This window comes from Phaseolus vulgaris, chromosome 8 (genome assembly GCF_000499845.2).
Source record: "Phaseolus vulgaris cultivar G19833 chromosome 8, P. vulgaris v2.0, whole genome shotgun sequence".
In the NCBI taxonomy this organism is placed as follows: domain Eukaryota; kingdom Viridiplantae; phylum Streptophyta; class Magnoliopsida; order Fabales; family Fabaceae; genus Phaseolus; species Phaseolus vulgaris.
Window position 1 is genome coordinate 46,642,321 of NC_023752.2, and position 23,843 is coordinate 46,666,163.

General features: G+C 43.0%; 3 protein-coding genes across 3 annotated transcripts; 2 read left to right on the forward strand and 1 right to left on the reverse strand.

Moving 5' to 3' along the window:
• The first annotated feature begins 893 nt into the window (after window positions 1-893).
• On the forward strand, window positions 894-10,989 carry LOC137825244 (uncharacterized threonine-rich GPI-anchored glycoprotein PJ4664.02-like). Its single transcript, XM_068630917.1, has 11 exons — window positions 894-940; window positions 1,511-1,877; window positions 2,409-2,811; window positions 2,870-3,514; window positions 3,579-4,464; window positions 4,511-4,635; window positions 4,687-4,951; window positions 8,572-9,110; window positions 9,157-9,169; window positions 9,220-10,264; window positions 10,375-10,989. The coding sequence occupies exons 1-11, from the start codon at window positions 894-896 to the stop codon at window positions 10,987-10,989; spliced, it is 4,950 nt and encodes a 1,649-aa protein (XP_068487018.1).
• A 1,037-nt stretch (window positions 10,990-12,026) lies between these two features.
• LOC137825245 (uncharacterized) lies at window positions 12,027-12,653 on the forward strand. Its single transcript, XM_068630919.1, has one exon. It carries the CDS (start codon window positions 12,027-12,029, stop codon window positions 12,651-12,653), a length of 627 nt encoding a protein of 208 aa, XP_068487020.1.
• A 5,453-nt stretch (window positions 12,654-18,106) lies between these two features.
• Window positions 18,107-18,451, reverse strand: LOC137825246 (uncharacterized). The gene has a single exon (XM_068630920.1). It carries the CDS (start codon window positions 18,449-18,451, stop codon window positions 18,107-18,109), a length of 345 nt encoding a protein of 114 aa, XP_068487021.1.
• Between the last annotated feature and the right edge of the window lie 5,392 nt (window positions 18,452-23,843).

The following is a 23,843-nucleotide window of genomic DNA, read 5'->3' on the forward strand; positions in this document are numbered from 1 at the left end:
ATGGAATCAAGGAAGCTTAAGGAGTCATCAATGGAGACATAGCCTTCCAAAATGATGATCCAAACTCAACAAGAGTGCTATCTCCTTGTGATTTTCCATAGAACAAGATACTAAACACAATTGAATTAAAAACAGAAAGGTACCGAACAGAAAATGAAGAACATCACAAAGAATACAAAACCAATCGGTTGAAAAATTGAAGAACACTAAAGAGAAGCTAGCTACCGAATGAAATTGCAAAAGAAGATGAAAGGAATGACACTTATGGAATGAAGCTTGCTGGATTGAGAATTTGGAACTGCATCACGCCACTTGGAGCCTTGTTCCAAGATAAGTGAAAGGTTGCCACCACTTCAAGCTCTCCATTGGCACACAAGATAAGGCAAGGGAAGAAAGAGACAACAAAACTCACAATTTCTCTCTAAACTTGAGTAGAGTTTCTCTATATCTAATTTCCAATTCTGAAATATACAAAGGCAAGCACCTTATTTATAGCCTAAGAGGTGCTGAAATGAGAAGCTAAATCAAATGCAAATTCCCTCCTAAATGACACTAAAATGGCGCCAACTAGAGCATGAGGAAGGTGTGACTTCCTTCCTAGTTTTGGCACCTCCTATATGACACCTACACCCCCTACTACATATAAACTTTTGAACATTATTATGTGTGCTTTAATTTTTAATGAAATGAATGGATGATTATAACTTTATACATTATTTTATTTTATTATGAAAAAGTGGTGGTTAAATTTTATTTATTCAGAATTAAAATTATTTCAGTTAAAAAGGTTATTACTTACGTATATTATGGTGTCAGAATCTTCTTCAATGAATGTAAATTGCGACAAATATAACTGACACTATTTACGTATAAAAATCGCCACTACTTACACAATGTTTAAGGTGACGGGTATTACGGCGGGTAGCGTAAGACTCTCACAGTAAACTTTGTGGTAGCCTATACAATGACGGTTTCGAAAAAAGCCACAAGCGTATATTGTGGCGGTAATAAAACTCAGTTTAAACGAAAATAACCGTAACAATATACATTTTTTTTTGTAGTGAGGTAGTATTACTAGTACTACTACTAATACTAGTAATACTAATAATACAAGTAATACTAGTAGTACTAATACTGCTAGTACTACTAGTAATACTATTACTGCCATTAATAAAAGTAGTACTAATACTAAAAGTAATACTAGTACTGATAGTACAACAAGTACTGCTAGTAATACTAGTACTGCTAGTAATAATAGTATGACTAGTACTGTTAATAATACTAGTACAACTAGCACTGTTAGTAATACTAGTACTGCTAGTACAGCTAGTAATACTAGTACAACAAGTAATACTAGTACGGCTAGTAATGCAAGTACTACTAGTAATACTAGTACTGCTAGTAATATTAGTACAACTAGTAATACTAGTACTGCTAGTAATACTAGTACTGCTAGTAATACTAGTACAACTAGTAATACTAATACTGCTAGTAATACTTGTACAACTAGTAATACTAGTACTGCCTGTAAAACTAGTAATGCTAGTAATACTAATACTCCTAGTAATACTAGTACTGCTCGTAATACTAGTACAACTAGAAAGACTAGTAATATAAGTAATACTAGTACTGTTAGTAATACCATAACTGCTAGTATTACTAATAATACCAGTTATGCTATTACTGCTAAGAATACTACTAGTACTGCTAGTAATCCTAGCATTGCTTATAATCCTAGTATTACTAGTAATTCTAATACTGCTAGTGCTAGTACAGCTAGTACTGCTAGTAATACTAGTACAACTAATAATAATAGTACAGCTAGTAATACTAGTACTGCTAGTAATACTAGTATACCAATACTGCTAGTAATAATGGTATTACTAGTGCTAGTACTGCTAGTAATACTAGTACAACTAGTAATACTAGTATTGCTAGTATTACTAGTAATTCAAGTAATATTAGTACTGCTAGTAATACTACTACTGCTTGTAATACTAGTAATACTAATACTGCTAGTCATATTAGTAATACTAGTACTGCTAGTAATATTACTACATCTAGTAACAGTAGTACTGCTACTAATACTAGTACAACTAGTAATACTAATCTAATAGTAATACTAGTAGTACTAATGCTGCTAGTACTACTAGTAATATTATTACTCGTATTAATACAACTAATACTAGTACTGCTAGAAATACTAGTACTGCTAGTACAACTAGTACTGCTAGTAATACTAGTACTGCTAGAAATACTAGTACTAATAGTAATACTAGTACTGCGAGTAATACTGGTACTGCTACCACAACTAGTAATACTAGTACTGCTAGTAATACTACTAGTGCTGCTAGTACAGCTAGTATTGATAGTAATACTAATAGTGCTAGAAATACTAATACTGGTAGAAAAATACTAGTACTGCTACTAATACTAGTACTGCTAGTAATACTAGTAATACTAGTACTGCTAGTAATTCTAGTATTTCTAGTAATACTAGTAATACTCGTACTGCAAGTAATACTAGTAATACAAGTACTAGTACTAATAGTAATACTGCTAGTAATACTAATACTGGTAGTAATACCAAGACTGCTAGTACGGCTAGTAACAATAGTACTGCTAGAAATACTAGTACAGCTAGTAATACTAGTATTCCTAGTAATAATAGTACTACTTGTTTTACGAGTACTGATAGTAATACTAGTAGTGCTAGTAATAATTCTACTGCTAGTAATAATTCTGCTGCTAGTAATACTAGTACTGTTAGAAATACTTATGTTGTTAGTACTACTAATAATACTATTAGTGGTATTAATACAAATTAGTAATACTAGTACTGCTAGTACTTATAGTAATACTAATACAGCTAGTAATACTAGTATTGTTTGTAATAATAGTACTGTTAGTAATACTTGTACAACTAGTAATTCTAGTACTGCTAGGAATACTAATACTGCTAGGAATACTAGTACCGCTAGTAAAACTTCTAATAAAAGTACCGCTAGTAAAACTTGTAATATTAGTACTGCTAGTAATACTAGTACCACTAGTAATACTAGTACTGCTAGTAATAATAGTACTGTTAGTAATACTTGTACAACTTGTAATAATAGTACTACTAGTAATACTAGTACTGCTAGTAATACTAGTAATACTAGTACCGCTAGTACAATTAGTAATACTAGTACTGCTAGTAATAATATTATTGTTAGTAATACTTGTACAACAAGTTATACTAGTACTGCTAGTAATACTAGTACTGCTAATAATACTAGTACCGCTAGTACAACTAGTAATACTAATGCTGCTAGTAATACTAGTACCGCTAGTACAACTAGTAATACTAGGACTGCTAGTAATACTACTAGTACAACTAGTACTGGTAGTAATACTAGTACTGATAGTATTACTAGTACTGCTAGTAATGCAAGTAATACTAGTACTGCTAGTAATACTAGTACTGCTTGTCATACTACTAATACTAGTACTGCTAGTAATACTAGTACAGCTAGTAATACTAGCACAGCTAGAAATATAGTACTACTAGTAATAGTAGTACTGCTTAGTAATACTAGTAACTAGTAATACTATTAATGGTATTAATACAACTAATTCTAGTACTGCTAGAAATACTAGTACTGCTAGTACAACTAGTACTGTTAGTAATACTAGTGTTACTAGAAAAACAAGTACTGCTAGTAATACCAGTACTGCTAGTACAACTAGTACTGCTAGTAATACTAGTAATACTAGTACTGCTAGTAATACTACTAGTAGTTCTAGTAATACTAGTACTGCTAGTAATAATACTAGTACTGCTAATAATACTACTACTATTGCTAGTCATACTAGTACTGCTAGTAATAGTAGTACTATTAGTAAAACTAGTATTGTTAGTAATACTAGTACTGCTAGTAATACTAGAACTGCTAGAAATACTACTACTGCTAGTAATACTAGGACTGCTAGTACTTCTAATAATACTAGTACGGCTAGTATTGTGAGTAATGCTAGTACTGCTAGTAATGCTAGTACTGCTAATAATACTGGTTCTTTAAGTAATACTAATACTGCTAGTAATAATAGTTCTTCTAATAATACTAGTACTACTCTTAATACTAGTACTTCTAGTAATACTAGTAATACTAGTACTGCTAGTAATACTGGTACTGCTAGAAATACTAGTACTGCTAAGAATACTAGTACTGCTAGAAAAACTAGTATTGCTAGTAATACTAGTATTGCTAGGACTGCTAGGAATACTAGTACTGTTAGTAATACTAGTACTGCTAGAAATAGTAGTATTGCTACTAATACTTGTAATACTAGTACTGCTATTAATACTAGTAATACTAGTACTGCTAGTAATAATAATACTGCCAGTAATACTAGTATTGGTAGTAATACTAGTACTGCTAGAAATTCTAATACTGCTAGTACTGCTAGTACTGCTTACTGCTAGTAATAATAATACTGCCAGTAATACTAGTATTGGTAGTAATACTAGTACTGCTAGAAATTCTAATACTGCTAGTACTGCTAATAATGCTGGTACTGCTAGAAATACTAGTACTGCTAAGAATACTAGTACTGCTAGAAAAACTAGTATTGCTAGTAATACTAGTATTGCTAGTAATACTAGTACTGTTAGTAATACTAGTACTGCTAGTATTACTAGAACAGCTAGTAATACTAGAACAGCTAGTAATACTAGAACTGCTAGTAATACTAGTACTGCTAGTAAAAGTAGTAGTGCTATTAATACTAGTAATACTAGTAGTGCTATTAATACTAGTAATACTAGTACTGCTATTAATACTAGTAATACTAGTACTGCTAGTACTGCTAGTAATACTAGTACTTCTAGTAATACTAGTACTGCTAGGAATACTAGAACTGCTAGTAACACTACAACAATTATTACTTTAGACAACACCATAAAACCGTGGTCTGAAGCATTAAAACCGTGGCCTAAAGTTTAGGCAACGGTTTTTTAGCCGTGCTCTAGGTGAGCGTGGCCGTTGGTAATAGGCCACGGTTTTTATAAAGACCACAATTTTAAAACTGTTGCCTAAAATCTTTATAACAACCACAATTTTAAAAGTGTTGCTTAAAGTATTGACAAAAACTACAATATATTTCTTTCATTTTAGAAGAATTACTCTTACAAAAGTTCAGGATAAAAAGAATAAACGTGTATTGAAACATAAATGACTCAACAAGAAATTTCACATATTTCAATAGATGTATTCCATTCCAACTACATAATAAATTTTTTTGTCTTAAAGTATAATGATAACCATCAAGTCTTCAAAGTTAAAATTACAAACTTAATTAAAAAACATAATATATTGTTTCTTTACTACATATTAATAAGTTCATTTTTCTTCAAGATTGTCTTCGTGCTCTTCATTGTCTTCAAGCTGTAAAAAATACATAAATATATACTAATTAAATCTAATTCAAACAATAAATATAGCAACTACCAAAATATAATATAATAAAATAAAATAAATACTTGTTCTCTTCTAATTTAATATGAGTTAATCACAAGTTAAGTTACAGAACTTGATCTAGGTCCATCAATCCAAATATTTCCAGCACACTTATAACCATTAAAGAAACAAACTAGTAAACATGCTTTGAATATTTAAAATGATAAATAAGTTAAGTATGTTTATCACATAACAAACCTCTTACAGTAGTTAATAAATCTCCACTTTACACTATCTTCACCTTCGTAAGGAAGCTATACATTACTTGGATATACTCTATAGTGTACCTATAAATCAACCAGACGTACAAAGATTCAGATAAAATATAGTTGAACGTGTGGAAATATGATTTCTAAAAAGACCATTAAAATGACATAGTAAATCAATCATAATTTCTTTAAACACTCTTACTTTTATTTGCTCCCCTAGTTAAGGCTCCTTTTTTGTTTCAACAATAACAACATGAAGAATTTGAAAGAAATCTCAAAGGTAGCCTAAACAAAACAAAGAGCTAAATTCACATAAATATATGAAACTCAAAGAATTTAATTTTTGTGAAGTCATCCAATAGGAATTCCTATCAGCAAGAGTTTTAATCGGATGCAGGATTTTTCAAAATAAAAAAATTGCACTAACAACAACATATATATGAATTAAACTATTCAGAATATAGAATAAATTATACATGTTTTACTTAAGAGAAAATAAAAACAAAAATATTCTTGTGTGCATTTATATGTGGTTTTCTTTCTTTTACTTTTTTATAATAAAAAAGTATCATTGTTCATGGTATATTTTAGTCCTATTGGCCAATAAATAATTGTTACTGAAAATGAAAGTTGAACAGTGGCAGTTTCGGTCCTTACTAGGGTATGTTTCTTTTATGTTGACAAATGAATAGAAACTACGTTATAAAAATAAAATAGAATGGAGATGACTAAAGCATCTTAATTGTTTAGTAAGAATTATGAAATATGTATTTTAAATCTCTAAATTTGACTCTTGGCTTCACCCATTTTTCTTCAATATCAAATATAGGATGTTCTTTAAGAGCAAAAATAAAACATATAAATGGACTTATGCTGCAGTTGCTACTGCACATGCTGTTGCACTTTTCATCAATTTGATTCTCTTTACTCAAGTGTATCCACTCAAATAAAACAAATATAAATGGACTCACTAAAAAGTTAAACAATTTTAAACTCATGAACTTGAAACTAGGAGTGTAACAGACTAGGAAAGCATTAAGAGCATTGAAGGGAGTCATAAGATTGCAAGCCATAATTCGTGGTCAAGGTGTGAAACGTCATGTCAAACTATATGGTGTAGAAAACAAGAGGCCATGGTCAAAATTTATATATTATACATTAGTGTACCAGAACAGAACTGCGGATCTATAGTATATATAAAGCTTTGTCTTATGCTAATAGTTTTGATTTTTCTCTTCTTATTCGTATTAAACATCTATATGGAAGTCCCTTTTCTTTGGTGCCCTGTAATACTCTTCTTCACAAAAGGTAATACTAACCTCAATTGATTTTTTTGCCATATTCCCATATCAGTTCATTAAGCCAAAAATATTAATGTTATATGCAGTGTTCGTAAAGGTAACGACACCAGCAGTAGGAAGCAAGATGCATGTGTGTACATAGTATAATATTTACAATTAACAAGCAAGTAGGAAAATTAAAAAACGTTCAACAGATTGGTAGCTAGAGTCACAGTGAAGGGTTCTGCATAAAAGCCAGCATAAAAACAATAAACCAGCTGTTATAGAGAAAACTCAACTAGCTACCTCACCCTAAAGAAGCACAAAACGAAACCACTTTGTTGCTGCTATAAAATAAGAACTATCCAAAAGCTGTCCATTGCCATTGCTAGCCCTCTTCTAATACTCTGCAACAAAAATGGTAAAATTGCAACATTTCCAGCTGCTGGAATTTTGACAATCTGATGGATAGCACTGAAAAAATCCTTCCCTTCCCATTTCAACAATTCTAGACCAACTATAGTATCTACAACTTTTATGTTGCCAAATTGAAAACCAGCCACGGCTGCTAATCTACTTCTGTGACCACTTATGAACAAAATTAGAGGTAGATTACTAACAATGACATAAATTATTTTATAAAATTTTTCTCAAAAACCCTCTTCGTCCCCAAATTAAAATTCACGAAAAAGGAAACCTTTGTCCCCAAATTATAGTCTATGAAAAGAAACCTCTATCCCCAGATTAAACTTAACGAAACGTGAAAGATTAAATGAAACCAAAACAAAATTCAATCAAACCTAACCAAAACAAAATTCAATCAAACCAAACAAAACCCAAAATCGAAACTCTAAAAGCGAGAGATACAATGTACTTGAAATGAGTGAGAATGTCTAGTGTGTTCAGTGAGGATAGCCCGACTAACGACAGTGAAAACGTCCAGTCCAGGGTGTCAGTGATGAAGAACGCGCAGTGAGAATGTCTCGGAAGTGAGGAAACGCTCGGTCAGAAGGTGAGAAGTGAGGGAGAACGCGACGAGAAGGTGAGAAGTGAGGGAGAACGTGAAAACTGAGGGAGAACCGCAAATATGTTCGCGAGACGTTCGTAAGCAAGAACGTAGGTGAATAGTGATGAGAGGTCTGTTCTTTAGTCACCGAGAGGGAAAACGAAAAATTTCCCTCAAAAATTGAATTTTATTTTAGATTTTTTTAATTCAAAAAACCACACATAAATAACCGTGGCTTATACTATTAACGATTTTATAACCATGGCCTAAAGTATCAACACTTTTAAAATCGTGGCTTATTGTATATTTTAAGCCACTCTACTAAAACTGTGGTTTTTTGTTTGTTTAGGGAACACTTTTATATCTGTGGCCTATTTTAGCGTGGTCTAAAGCCAAAAATGTTGTAGTGTAATACTAGTACTGCTAGTAATACTAGTACTTCTAGAAATACTAGTAGCTAGTAATACTAGTACTGCTAGTAATATTAGTACTGCTAGTAATACTTGTACTGCTAGTAATACTTGTACTGCTAGTAATACTAGTACTGCTAGTACTGCTAGTAATACTAGTACTCCTAGTAATGCTAGTAATACTAGTACTGCTAGTAATACTAGTACTGCTAGTACTATTAGTAATACTAGTACTGGTAGTACTACTAGAACTGCTAGTAATACTAGTACGACTAGTAATACTAGTACTCCTAGTAATACTAGTTCTACTAGTAATACTAGTACTGCAAGTAATACTAGTAATACTCGTAATACTAGTAACGCTAGTATTACTAGTAATACTAGTACTGCTAGAAATACTGGTACTACTAGAAATACTAGTATTGTTTGTAATACTAGTACTGCTGGTAATACTAGTACTGTTGGTAATACTAGTACTGTTAGTAATACTAGTACTGCTAGTACTGTTTGTAATACTAATACTGTTAGTAATACTAGTACTGCTAGTACTTTTAGTAATACTAGTACTGCTAGTAATACTAGTACTGCAAGTAATACTAGTAATACTCGTAATACTAGTAACGCTAGTACTGCTAGTAATACTAGTACTGCTAGAAATACTGGTACTACTAGAAATACTAGTACTGTTGGAAATACTAGTACTGCTGGTAATACTAGTACTGCTGGTAATACTAGTACTGTTAGTAATACTAGTACTGCTAGTACTGTTAGTAATACTAGTACTGCTAGTACTGTTAGTAATACTAATACTGTTAGTAATGCTAGTACTGCTAGTAATGCTAGTACTACTAGTAATACTGGTAATGCTAGTAATACGAGTACTTCTAGTAATACTTGTACTGCTATTAATACTAGTATTTTTAGTAAAACTAGTAGTGCGAGTAATACTAGTAATGCTAGTAATGCTAGTAATACTAGTACTGTTAGTACTGTTAGTAATACTAGTAGTGCTAGTAGTGCTAGTAATACTAGTACTTCTAGTAAAACTAGAACTGTTAGTAATACTAGGACTGCAAGTAATACTAGTACTACTAGTAATGCTAGTAATAATAGTACTGCTAGTAATACTAGTACTGCTAATAATACTAGTAATGCTAGGAATACTAGTACTGCTAGAAATACAACTACTGCTAGTACTGCTAGAATTACTGGTACTTCTAGTAATACTAGTACTGCTAGTACTTCTAGTAATACTAGTACTGCTAGTACTGTTAGTAATACTAGTACTGCTAGTAATGCTAGTACTGCTTGTAATGCTAGTACTTCTAGTATTGCTAGTAGTACTTTTAGTAATATTGGTATTGCTAGTAATACTAGTACTGCTACTAATACTAGTACTTCTAGTAATACTAGTACTGCTAGTAATACTGGTACTGCTAGTAATATTGGTACTGCTAGTAATACTAGTACTGTTAGTAATGCTAGTAGTGCTAGTAATACTAGTACTGCTAGTAATACTAATACTGCTAGTAATACTAGTACTGCTATTACTGCTAGGAATACTAGTACTGTTAGGAATACTAGTACTGTTAGTACTGCTAGTAATACTAGTACTGCTAGTACTGCTGATAATATTAGTACTTTTAGTAATACTAGTACTGCTAGTAATAATAGTAGTACTGCTAGTATTGCTAGTACTGCTAGTATTGCTAGTACTGCTAGTAATACTAGTACTGCTAGTAATACTAGTACTGCTAGTAATACTACTACTGCCTGTACTGCTAGTAATACTACTACTGCTAGTACTGCTAGTAATACCAGTACTGCTAGTAATACTAGTACTGCTAGAAATTCTAGTACTGTTAGTAATACTAGTACCGCTAGTAAACTAGTACTTCTAGTAATACTAGTACAGCTAATACTGTTAGGAGTGAAGAGATGACCATGCAGTAGCTCATGGGTATGATGCAGGGATTGCAAGAAGCAATGGAGGAACTCCTCCGCGCAAATGAAAGGTTGTGCCGTGGAGGGCACCACAATGTAGGGCATCACGACATAAATGAGCCTGAGCAATTTATTCCACCAAAGGGGTATTCCGCACCGTTCTCACAGCCAATACTGGAGACAAAGACGAAGGGAGGCGTGGTCATGGTGGTTGAACGACCATCCCTTTCAGATTCCCCAATGGAGGTAGGGCCCTTGGGAGCCACACCGACAGGGGCGACGCCTAGAGAAGATTCGCCCGTAGGGGAAAGAGGTGGCGACGCCTCGCCGATGGAGGAGGTATCCGAGGGGGCCTCGCTCGGAGAAGCCAACGAGGCGGTGACTACAAAAAAAGGTAGTGGAGACCAACCAGAGAACAACGTGGTGGAGAGACAGATTGGCGGGAGGATATTCAAGCTAGGGCGCTTGTTGAGCCAGGAGGAACAGTATGCAGTAGCAGCAGTGATTGCGCGCCATCTAGATGCGTTCGCATGGTCCGCCTCCGACATGCCAGGCATCGACCCAGACTTTTTATGCCACCACCTCACCATGGACACCAAGGTCCGGCCTATACGACAGAGGCGGAGGAAGTTCAACAAGTAAAGGCGCCTCGTAGTAAAGGAGGAGACGCAGAAATTATTAAGTGCTGGCCACATGAGGGAGATACAATATCCTGAGTGGCTGGCCAACGTCGTCCTGGTGAATAAAACAAATGGGAAGTGGAGGATGTGCGTTGACTTCACAGATTTGAACAAGGCATGCCCCAAAGATTCGTACCCACTACCCAACATCGACAAATTAGTGGATAGCGCCTCGGGCTGCAAGATGCTGAGTTTCTTCGATACATTCTCAGGTTACAATCAGATCAAGATGCATCCAAGGGATGAGAGTAAAACGACGTTCATGACAGAGACATGCAGCTACTGTTATAAGGTGATGCCATTTGGGTTGAAGAATGCAGGCGCCACCTACCAAAGACTAATGGACAAGGTCCTTGCACCTAAGCTGGGAAGGAACGTGCAAGCCTATGTAGATGACATGGTGGTGACTTTGCACCAGAGAAGGCAGCACGCAGCGGATCTGGAAGAGCTGTTTGCTACCATATCAAAGTACCGCCTCAAACTAAACCCAGAAAAGTGTGTTTTTGGCGTGGAAGCAGGGAAGTTCTTGGGATTTATGCTGAGTGAGAGGGGAATAGAGGCGAACCCTGATAAGTGTGCAGCTATGATCGCCATGAGGAGCCCAACATCAGTTAAAGAAGTTCAGCAATTGACTAGGAGGATGGCGGCCCTGTCAAGGTTTGTCTCTGCTGGAGGAGAGAAGGGCCACCCCTACTTCCAGTGCTTAAAGAGGAATAGTCGTTTTGCATGGACAGATAAGTGTGAAGCAGCATTCCTCAAGTTAATGGAGTACCTGGCAACGCCACCTGTGCTTTGCAAGCCACGGGCGGACGCCCCCCTTCGATTATACTTTATCCGCCCCCCTTCGATTATACTTTGCAGTAACAGAGTGGGCCATCAGCTCTGTGCTAGTTCAGGAGCAAGACCAAGTGCAGAGGTCCATCTACTTCGTAAGCAAGGCCTTGCAAGGCCCAGAATTAAGGTACCAATCACTGGAGAAGGCGACATTAGTTGGTGGTGATGACGAATCTCCCCATCCAAAAAGTACTTCAGAAGCCGAATGTAGCTGGGAGGATGGTTTGTTGGGCAGTGGAGCTGTCAGAGTTTGACATCCAGTATGAACCCAGGGGATCCATCAAAGGGCAAGTCTATGCAGATTTCGTGGCAGAACTCTCACCAGGAGGAGACCCTCAGGAGATGGAGTTAGGGTTACAGTGGATGCTCTCGGTGGATGGGTCCTCCAACCAGCAGGGGAGTGGCGCTAGAATAATCTTGGAGCGGCCTAACGGAGTGTTGATCGAGCAAGCCTTATGCTTCACCTTCAAGGCAAGCAATAGCCAAGCAGAGTACGAGGCGCTGATTGCGGGGATGCTGTTGGCCAAAGAAATGGGCGCTCAAAGCTTCTTGGCGAAGAGTGATTCCCAGTTGGCCACAGGACAAGTAATAGGGGAGTACCAGGCAAAGGATCCGCATATGGCTGCGTACTTGAGGTACGTCGAAATGTTGAAGGGAGCCTTCACTACGTTTGAGCTGGTGCATGTCCCTAGAGAACAAAATGCCAGAGCTGACCTGCTTGCCAAGCTGGCCAGCTCAAGCAAGGGGGGAAGGCAGAGGATAGTCATCCAAGAGATGCTCAAAACGCCGTGAAACTTCATGGCAGACAACAGGGTGGATGTCCTTCACATTAGCGCGACTAGAGGAAAGCCAAGGAGCCATCGCTCTTTGATTCAAGATACGGCGAGGGCACCCCGCATCAACACCTACGCGGCCTCACCCGAAGGAGGAAAGGGTGTGCATGTATGCGCCTTGGAGGAAGGCGACACGTGGATGACGCCTTATAGGTGATACATTGCAGATAAAATTCTCTCAGCAGAGCCTGGAGAAGGGAAGAAGATAAAGAAGAACTCTACAAGGTACACCCTCGTTGATGGAGTGCTATTTAGGCATGGGTTCATGCACCCAATCCTGACATGTGTGAGTGGCGATGAGTGTACGAGGAACATGTCAGAGCTTCACGAAGCGATTTGCGGAAGTCACGTAAGGGGAAGATCATTAGCTTCCAAGGTGATTCGCGTAGGGTTTTATTGGCCATCAATGAGGGAGGATTGTGTAAGATACGCCCAGCGATGCAAGCAATGCCAGATGCATGCAGACTGGCATAAGGCACCTCTAGAGAAGCTGAGATAGATTTACAGCCCATGGCCTTTCCACACATGGGGAATTGATATTCTGGGGCCTTTTCCCCTGGCGATAAGCAAATGAAGTATTTGATAGTCGCCATCGAGTACTTCACGAAGTGGATAGAGGCAGAACCAGTGGCACAAATCACTGCACACAAAGTACAACACTTTGTTTGGAAGAACATTGTGTGTCGTTTCGGGGTGCCAAGGCGTCTCATCTCAGATAATGGCACTCAGTTTGCGAGCCAACAGTTGGGGAGGCTGTGTGCATAAGTGGGAATGAAGCAGGTGTTCGCATCAGTTGAACACTCCCAGACGAATGGACAGGTAGAGTCAACAAATAGAGTTTTGTTGAGGGGATTGAAGCGAAGGCTTGAGAAGGCTAAAGGGGCGTGGGCAGAAGAAGTACCAAGGATCGTGTGGGCGTACCACACCACGCCTCAATCTTCCACCATGGAGACGCCATTCAGCCTAGTATACGGGTCAGATGCTATGATCCCAGTAGAGATCCACGAGAGTTCTCCATGTTTCTTAAGCTTTGTGACGGAAGAATCCAATGAGGAAAGAAGGGTAAATCTAGACCTATAGGATGAGGCCAGAGAGGAAGCAAGGATAAAGGCTGAAGCCGTGAAGAGAAGAGTAGAGCATCAGTACAATTCTAAGGTGAAGTTGCGGCAATTCCAAGTTGGCGACCTGGTCATGAGGAAGGCTCATCCTTACGAGTTGGAGAACAAGTTGTCTCCCAAGTGGACCAGACCCTTCAGAGTAACCAAAGCCAAGGGAAAAGGTTCGTACAATTTAGAGACTCTAGAAGGGAGCACCATCCCACGTAGCTGGAATGCGGCAAATTTAAATTTTTATTTCAGTTGAATTGTAACGGGAACACTCTTTTTTCCCTCTAAGGGGTTTTTTAATGAGGTCACCTTAATAAAGGAAAAGAGGTTCAAGAAAACTATGTCTCAGCTTTTCCCTCTCATGCGATGTAAGATCAAAGATTAAAGAAACTCAAGTAAAAAAATCAAGGCATCGCCAGGCGTGGGCGTCGCCAAGAGGAGGCGTTGCCATGATGAGGCGTCGCCAGGGTGAGGCGTCGCCAAATATGAGGCGTCGCCAAGAGGAGGCGTTGCCAAGTTAAGACATCGCCCGGTGTAGGCGCCGCCAGGAAAGGAAGCAAACATCAAAATTCAGAGCAAGTAGCTGGAGCGCATGCTCATACCCACAGATCAAGACGACAGGTACGTTGAGATATAAGTTGAAATCCGGGCGCCTAGTCCTTGAGCGGGGGTTAAGGGATTCCTTCGGGAGGCCCCCTCCTCAGGTATGAATAGCTAGCCTCATTGTCAGATGTTAAGATATAAGTTGAAATCCGGGTGCCAAGTCCCTGAGCAAGGGTTAAGGGATTCCTTCGGGACGCCCCCTCCTCAGGTATGAATAGCTAGCCCCGGTGTCTGATGTTTAGACACCTCCCGAGGAAGTGGCAGGGGGCGTTTCCTTCGAGCGTGGGCATATCAAGGGCTAAGTTGCTTTGCTGTTTTAGACACCCCATGGTTGATACGACACTGTTGTATAGGCTTCTTCATGGGCGTGGGCACCAAAGCGCGATTTTTTGCCCCAGGTGTTTGGACACGCTGAGGACACCCAGAGCAGGTCTCTCCTCGAGCGTGGACATGGCCCCATACGAGCGCGAGCTGTGCGGCCTCCTCTCGAGCTTGGGCGCCAAATTTGGCTCTTCCACCCTTATCAAGCACGAGTTCGATGCTGAAAAGCTCAAAAAATACATTGGTTTGTCTCCTCTTCCTCCCTTTCACCTGCCACTTCCATGGGCATGCGACCTCGCACTTGTCCAACATACCCCTCATACATGCATTTGCTAACTATCTTTCTGCTTTCTTGAGCCTTTGCATGCTAACCCTTTGCCATGTTGGACTGATGCAGAGATGACTTCTGATAAGGAAAGACGTCAGAGGCTGCTCGCTCTAGCCAGGAGTCGACGAGCCGCCGAGGCGTCTTCTGAAGTGGAGGCGATCGTCGAGCCCATTCCCGCTTCCCCCATCTCGGTCGCGCCAGCTGAAGGGCGTGAGACTAGGGGTGACAAGAAGAGAAAACGGTTGGTGAAGGCTCCCACCACCGTTATATCTATCGAAGAGGAAAGCTCTGGGTCCCCCCTGGTCCAACGAAGAAAAAGGGGAGTTGAGAGCCTGGAGGGAGATGCTAATCCGATCCCTCAAGCACAGGCCTCCCCTGAGCGCCCTCCTTCACCAGCCCCCCCTCCCTTCCCGCCCTCAGCAAAGTCACCCCCATCGATTCAAGCAGCGGGGAGCCCGCGGAGACTCTGCCCCCTACCATCACCGTGCCCTCAAGACTCTGCCACCACAACCGAGGGTGGTGGCGAGAGTTCTTTCCAAGCAGCGGGTTCCACCTCTGAGGGGCTTACCAGGGTTCTCCGATTGACTAAACAACTGATCCAGAATCGCGAGCTAGTCCAGTGGAGTGCCAACGAGGTGGACCTCTAGTTAGCTCGTCAGATGGTGCTCTCTCTGGAATTCTCCACACAACATCGCCGCCTTGAAAAGATGGAGGGTAAGGTGAAGGAGCTGCTCAGCCAACAGGAGTTGCTTCAAAGTGACTATGAGGCTTTGCAAGACACCAACGACATGCTGAAGGACATGTTGGAGGAAACCAAACTGGCGTGTGCCCAGCAAGTCCAAGAGACTATCAAAACTGAAATGCTGATGGGGGATGCTGTCTCCGCCCTTGATTTCGAACTGTTTGAGACCACTGGTAAGACCCTCCATTTTGAGGCTGAGAACGCCTACATGCGCCAACAGAATGCGAATTTGGTGGAGGCTCTTGCTGCGAGCGATCAGAGGCTCAAAGAAGCCGAGTCGGCCATCGCCACCCTGATCACCGAGAAGGTTGTGCTCGAGACCAACAAAGCTGGGTTCGAGGCTGAGAAGGCCAAGCTCTGGGAAGAGGCGGCTGATACTTTCGCTGAGGGTTTTAAATTTGCCCTCGAGCAACTCAAGTGCGCTTTCCCAGAGGTCGACCGCTCCCAGCTATCCATAGAATTTGAGGTGGTGGACGACAAGGTCGTTTGTCCCTGATCATCTACAGCTTTCGCCTTTTCTTTTCCTTGTATAAATTTTTGAACATAAGAACTCTTTACTGCATATATTTAGTGCGTTCTTTCTTCTTACTGCCGTGTATCTCTTTCATCTCTCGCTATGCATGTTTATAGTTGCTAACTTATTCGGACTTAGCGCGAACCTCCCTCGCACTTTCTATTTCTGTCCTTGACCGCTTCTAACAACGCTCGATGATCGTTCTTGGCGTGGCTTTGCCTGCTTCGGTCTATCGCATAAGAACTTGTCTAAAACTTCTTAAACAACGCTATATCCGATGACCGACCAGGGTACCATAACCAACCATCAACTAGTCATCGCGCCTCTGCCTTTCTCCTTATACCTTTCTAGATTTCGTGTCGCTCCAGCGCTAAGTGCATAGAGGACTCCCACGCCGATCGGTTTAGGGTGATGCCCTGTCTGGAGGAAGAGTGTTTCTCGACAACCCCTCTTACCTGCCCCAAGGCCATCGACCCTTAGAACCTCGGGTGGTGCTCCCACCTTCTCACTCCTGGGGTGAGAAGGGGTTTGACTAAGAGTTCTACTGAGCCAATATTGACGCTATGTCCCTTGGGCAAAGGCGTTTCTCGAATCCTTCCTTTCCCTTTTTGGGCCCACTAGCGCCACTGGCGTTTCGAACCTTAGCTGCCTGCACTCACACCTGGGGTGAGGAGGACTTTGAACCGGTTGCCCACGCTCGCGCCTGGGGCGAGGGAGGCCTAACCGATCACCTGCGCTCGCGCCTGGGGCGAGGAGGATTTTAGCTTTAAAACTTTGCAAACTTTTATACTGATAACCTCTTTTTATTTCTGGGAAAAGGGTGCCCCCTTGAACTTGTTCAAATTGTTTGTACTGGCGCAAAAGCGCGGCTACTCTACAATTTTAAACTAAAATAGAGTTTCAAGTGCGTGGCGTTCCACGTTCTGGGGATCGCCCCTCCATCCAAGGTCTCCAGCCGATAAGCGTTGTTCTCCAACGTCTCCACTACTCTGAACGGGCCGGTCCACTTGGGGGACAACTTGTTTTCTATCTCGTGCTGATGCGCCTTTCTCATCACCAGATTTACCTCCTGGAACTGCCTCAACCTCACCTTGGAGTTGTACCTTCGTTTCACCCTTCTCTTCACAGCTTCAGCACTGACTCTGGCTTCTTCTCGTACCTCGTCCAAAAGGTCTAAGTTCACCTTTCTCCCCTCGTTGGACTTCTCGGCCACAAAATTCAGAAATCTTGGTGAATTTTCTTGTATCTCCACAAGGATCATAGCGTCTGACCCATAGACCAAGCTGAAAGGTGTCTCATGGGTGCTAGATTACAGAGTGGTGTGATAGGCCCACACGATCCTGGGAACTTCTTCCGCCCACGTTCCCTTGGCATTTTCTAACCTTCTCTTGAGCCCTCTGAGCAGTACTCGGTTGAACGACTCTACCTGCATGTTCGTTTGAGGGTGTTCTACCGAGGCGAACACCTGCTGTATCCCCACCTCCTCGCACAGGTTCCTCAGTTGGTGACTCGTAAACTGGGTGCCATTGTCAGAAACCAAACGCTTGGGCACTCCGAAACGGCACACGACATTTTTCCACACAAACTGTTGAACCTTGTGAGAGGTGATCTGCGCGACCGGCTCTGCCTCCACCCACTTCGTGAAATATTCGATGGCGACGATCAGAAACTTCATCTGCCTGATCGCAAGGGGAAATGGTCCCAAGATGTCGATTCCCCAAGTGTGGAACGGCCAGGGGCTACGAGTCGACCTCAGCTCCTCAGGGGGCGCCTTGTGCCAATCTGCGTGTTGCTGGCACTACTTGCAACGCTGAGCATAGCCCACACAATCTTCCCTCAGCGTTGGCCAATAGTACCCTGCATGGAGAACTCTACCCGCCAAGGCGCGACCGCCGACGTGGCTCCCACATATTCCCTCGTGGAGCTCTGACATAATCCTCATGCACTGCTCCCTGTGCACGCACACTAACACCGGATCGGTGAACCAGAACCTGAAGAGATCCCCATCGATGAGAGTGAATTTGCTCGAGCTTTTCTTTATCCTCTTTGCCTCCGTTGGCTCCAGCGGGAGCACCCCATCCGCCAAATACCGCTGGTACGGCGTTATCCACGTGTCATCCCTTCCAGCAGCGTCAACTTCCATCACCTCGTCGGATGTGATCAGTCGCGCTCTCACTCTCGGCGCTCTCAAGGTTTCTTGAGTGAGAGACCGATGACCGATCGCTACACGCTCATACGACTTGCACACCTGCAACACCTGGTTTTCTGTTACGAATGTGCGAGGCACCTTCAACGTCTCCTGAATGACGGTCCTCTACCTTCCCCCTTTGCCCGAGCTGGCTAGCTTGGCGAGCAAGTCGGCTCTGGCATTTTGTTCTCTCGGCAGGTGGATCAACTCAAACTCTGCAAAGGACACCTTCAAGGTGTTCACATACTCCAGGTATGCCGCCATCTGTGGGTCTTTGGCCGGGAACTCTCCCGTTACTTGCCCGGTGACCAACAGGGAATCGGTTTTGGCCATTAATCTTCTCGCTCCCATCTCTCTTGCCAACAACATACCGGCGATCAGGGCCTCGTACTCCGCCTGGTTGTTGCTGGCTTTGAAGGCGAAACGCAGAGACTGCTCGATCAGCACTCTGTTTGGGCCTTCCAGGATAACCCCCGCGCCACTCCCCTGTTGGTTGGAGGATCCATCCACCGACAAGACCCATCGGAAAGCCGAGCCCTCCGATGGCGCAGCGCCCGACGACAACTCGACGACGAAGTCCGCAAAGACATGCTCCTTGATCGGTCCTCGGGGCTCGTATCTGATATCGAACTCAGATAGCTCTACGACCCATTTCACCATTCTCTCGGCTACATCTGGCTTCTTCAGCACCTTCTGGATGGGGAGATCAGTCATCACTACGACCGTGAAGCTGTGGAAGTAGTGAAGTAGCCGCCTCGCCGAGAACACCACCGCCAGGGCTGCCTTCTCCATGGCTTGATACCTTACTTTAGGACCTTGCAGCACCTTACTTACAAAATAAATAGGTCTCTGGGCCTGGTCTTGCTCTTGGACCAGAACTGAACTAACCGCCCTCTCCGTTACAACAAAGTACAAATGAAGAGGGGCGTCCACCTGTGGCTTGCACAGCACTGGCGGGCTTGCCAAATATTCCATAAGCTTAACGAATGCCTCCTCACATTCTTCAGTCCAAACGAACATGCTATTCCGCTTGAGACATTGGAAGTAAGGATGGCCCTTCTCCCCTCCAGCGGACATGAATCGCGACAATGCTGCCAGCCGACCAGTGAGTTGTTGCACCTCCTTCACCGACGCTGGGCTCCTCATTGTCATGATCGCCGCACATTTCTCGGGATTCGCCTCAATCCCCCGCTCTGTTAAGAGGAAACCTAGAAACTTCCCCGCTTCCACGCCAAAAATACATTTATCTGGGTTAAGCTTCAACCCGTACTTGGCGATTGTTGTAAATAATTCCTCCAGATCAGTGGCATGTTGCTCCTTCCCCCGTGAGGTCACCACCATGTCATCGACGTAAGCCTGGACGTTCCTCCCCAGCATCTGCGAGAGCACCCTATCCATCAACCTCTGATAGGTGGCTCCTGCATTCTTCAACCCGAACGACATTACCTTATAACAGTAACAAGACCGCTCGGTCATGAACGCGATCTTGCACTCGTCCAACGGGTGCATCCTGATCTGGTTGTAGCCCGAAAATGCATCCAAGAAACTCATAAGCTGACATCCTGACCCGCTATCCACCAGGGCGTCAATGCTGGGCAGGGGATAGGAGTCCTTGGGATTCCTTGTTGAGGTCGGTGAAATCCACGCACATTCTCCACTTGCCGTTTGACTTTTTCACCAGCACCACATTGGCCAGCCATTCTGGGTACTGGATTTCTCTTATATGCCCCGCAGCCAAGAGTTTGTGGGTTTCCTCGTGGATCACCTGCCTCCTTTCCTCATTTAACTTCCTCCTCCTTTGGCGCACCGGTCGGACCTGAGGGTCCATCGCCAGGCTATGGCAGAGGAAGTCCGAGTCAATGCCTGGCATGTCTGAGGCTGACCATGCGAACGCATCCATGTTCTTCTCGATCACCCCGGAGATCTGCCGTCGCGCGTCCTCGCTGAGCGGTCCACCCAGCTTGAACTTTTTTCCCCCGATCTCAACTTTTGGTCTGATTTAATAGTGATCACCACCCCCTCCATCGATGGCAGCTTTAGCTTCATGTGCCTCGTCGATAGTACGGCCCCCAACCTGTTGAGCGTCGGCCTTCCCAACAGTATGTTGTAAGCGGATGGGGCATTGACCACCAAGTACTTGATTTTCTCGGTGCGGGCCACGACACCATCCGTGAAAGTAGTCCTCAGCTCTACGTAGCCTCACACCTCCACCTGGTCCCCTGCGAAGCCATACAAGCACCCCGGGTACAACTTCAGATGGTCAGGAGACAACTGCAGCTTGCTGAACGTCGGCCAGAACATTACGTCTGCCGAGCTTCCTTGGTCCACTAGGACCCTGTGCACCCTCCTCCCTGCCGTGACGAGGGAGATAACAATTGGATTGTTGTTGTGGGGCACAACATCCTGGAGATCTGCCTTGGTGAAAACAATGTCGACGTCAGGGGAGTGATCTTCCTCCACCGAGTCGACTGCCATCACCGATCGCGCGTACTTCTTTCTCTGAGAGGCCGTACATCCTCCTGCAGAGAAACCTCCCACGATCATGTGCACCGGCACTTCGTGCTGCGGATCCTCCGCTGGTGCTCCTGATGCTCGATCACCTTGTGTCTCCCGCAAGTAATCGTTCAGAAAGCCACCCTTCACCAGCTCCACGAGTTGGTGCCCCAGCGCCAAGCACGTATGGAGTGGGTGGCCATAAGCCGGATGAAATTCACACCACATGATGTGAATGTAACTACAAGAACACATGATTCTTGACATTTTTAGGAGCAACTTGAGCTGGATTTGAAAGGCACTTTACTTTAGAATTGGATCAATGTTCTAATTCAAGAACTCACCAAAACTTAGCACCAACCAAGACTCATATGGAAGTCCATGTATTGTCAAATGGAATCAAAACACAAGGAATGAAGAACAAGAATTAAAAATTGGACAGAATTGAAAAGCTAGCTACTGAACCGAAAAGAAACAAAGAACAAAGCTGGAAAAGTAAATGTAAACGGTAGAAAATGAAGGAAATCACTGGGAATTAAAACTACCGAATGGAAAATTGAAGAAAAGGAAGAAGAACACTTATAAGAAGATGCTTGCTGGATTTTGAGAATTGGAAGAAGCCATTCACACCACTTGAAGCTCACCATAGCTCACAAGATAAGGCAAAGAAGAAGAAGACTCAAAACTCACAATTTCTCTCCAAATTTGAGTATAGTCTCTCTACTATAAAATTCCAATCTCAAAAATACAAGGAGAAGCACCTTATTTATAGCCTATGAGGTGCTGAAAATGCAAGCTAAATGGCACACAAATGCAATGAAATTCGACGCCAATCTAGACAATGAAGGAAGTGTGACTTTCCTTCCTAGTTTGGCACCTCCTAAGCTCCTATCTACACTCCCCCCTAGACTCCCTTACTACTTACACCTTTTTATTACATCCACACCCCTATTCTACAAAAGAAATAAGAAGAGCCATTTTATTATACTCTTGTCCCAAAGCTCTTGCCATGCTCCTAGTAATTCGTTGGGCTTGGGCCCCTTGTTGGGCTTGGACCCCTTGATGGGCTTGGGCCCCTTGTTGGGCTTAGGCTTACCTTGTCGGTCTTCTCCGGAGCTCGGAGCCTTGCTGCTATGGCTGGAATAGCGATCAGCTCCGCCAATTCCACAACAAAATCAAACCTGGGGGGCGCGTTGCTCTCCCTCGTGCGCCCCCTGTTCTGGTCCCTCCGAGGCTCGTAAGGGCGAGGTTTCCTTTGAGCCTTATTCCCTTCTTTGGCCTCATGCACCCTCATCGGCTGCTGAGTCCTGCTCGGTCCTGCGCGCGACATGGTAGGGATCGTGCTCTCCCTCTTCTCAGACACTGCTGTTTCTGCAGCGATATGCGTCACAGCACGACGCCTAATCCTCGTGAAGGTGCTGGGGCGATTCCTGATTAAAGATTCACTGAAAGGGCCCGCCAGAACCCCCTTCTTGAACGCATGCACCAGCATGTCCTCATCCTTGCTAGGCAGCCTTACCACTTGGGCCCCAAAACGGCTGAGATAGTCCCAGAGGGACTCGCCTTGGCTCTGGCAGACGTCAAACAGGTCATACGACACCACTGGAGGTGCCCTGTTCACGATATACTACTCCATGAACAGCTTCGAGAATTGTTGAAACGAAGTGATGTGGCCATCTGGTAGGCTCACGAACCACTCCAGCACAATCCCGCTCAGGGTGCTCATGAACAATTTGCATTATACTGCATCTGAGCCTCCAGAAAGCATCATCTGTGTGTGAAACGCCGTCAGGTGCGCTTCTGGATCCTCCACCCCTGTAAACGAGGCCTTCACCCCCACCAAGCTTGGTGGCACTACTGAACCCATGATCTCAGATGAGAAAGGCATGGGAAAGATCCTGGGGGGAGACGGGGGCGGCGCCACTCCTTCCTCCGCCACCCGCTCTTTCTGCGCCTGTAAAGTCTTGCGCAATTCTTCGTTAACCCGGTTTAATTCTAAATTCCTGCCCTGCGATGCAGCCAAGTCCGCTTGCATCCTTTCTTGCTCCACTCTTGATGCCGCCACATCATCTTGTAGCGCTCGCATTATCTCCAAGACTTGCGCCATTGTCACAGCTCCCTCTTCAGCTGATGGCGCGGGTGAAGTTTGCCTTGTCTTCCTCATTCTTTCAGCAAAGAATCTCAAGAACACACGAAATCTAACAGCACAGTGGATGGGATCACAAATTCACACGGGCCCCACGGTGGGCGCCAAATGATCTTGCAGGTGACTTGCTCGTTGAAGGTCTCGCCACCTCAAACTCTGTCTTCTACAAGTACGTTCCAACTAGCTCCGAGCGAACCTGCGAAAACACCACAAATGGCGCCTCTAGCGGCCGATTGCACTCCGACGCTCAAGTCAGTAAACAAGACCACCAAAGAACTGTGTACTTAGAATCTCGGTGAGACTCGTGCACTCTGTGCTTCTCCCTTTCTCTCTCTCTGTGTAAAACTAGTCACTTGCCAGTATGAAAAACGTACCTTCGCTATGAGCGTGGAACGCCTTTATATACCCTGTCGCGCGCCCAAGTTATTCGCGTACGAAGTAACTTAGCGTGTTTCTTTCATTGGATGTCTCGTGCAGCCTCAGCGTGAGTACCAGGTGCGACTTGGACAAGCGCGCATACCAAGTATTACCTATCGCGTGAACGATCACCTCTGTTCTGTCCCATGCATGTTATGGGCTAAGAGAGCTTCAATCACCGACCGACTGGTAGCTCCCTTAGACCACTCTAATGCATGGTACCGTAGAACGCATAACCTCTCTGATCTCTGATACTCTGCCACACGAGGCTCGCATGCAACGCTCTCACCG

Coding starts and splice junctions, on each gene's coding strand:
- LOC137825245 (XM_068630919.1), top strand. CDS start 12,027: ATGACGAATCTCCCCATCCAAAAAGTACTTCAGAAGCCGAATGTAGCT.
- LOC137825244 (XM_068630917.1), top strand. CDS start 894: ATGTTTAAGGTGACGGGTATTACGGCGGGTAGCGTAAGACTCTCACA. Junction 3,515..3,578: donor TAGTAATACTAGTACAGCTA/GTAATACTAGCA, acceptor TAGTAATACTAG/TAACTAGTAATACTATTAAT. Junction 4,636..4,686: donor TAGTAATACTAGTATTGCTA/GTAATACTAGTA, acceptor TTACTAGAACAG/CTAGTAATACTAGAACAGCT.
- LOC137825246 (XM_068630920.1), bottom strand. CDS start 18,451: ATGGAAGTTGACGCTGCTGGAAGGGATGACACGTGGATAACGCCGTAC.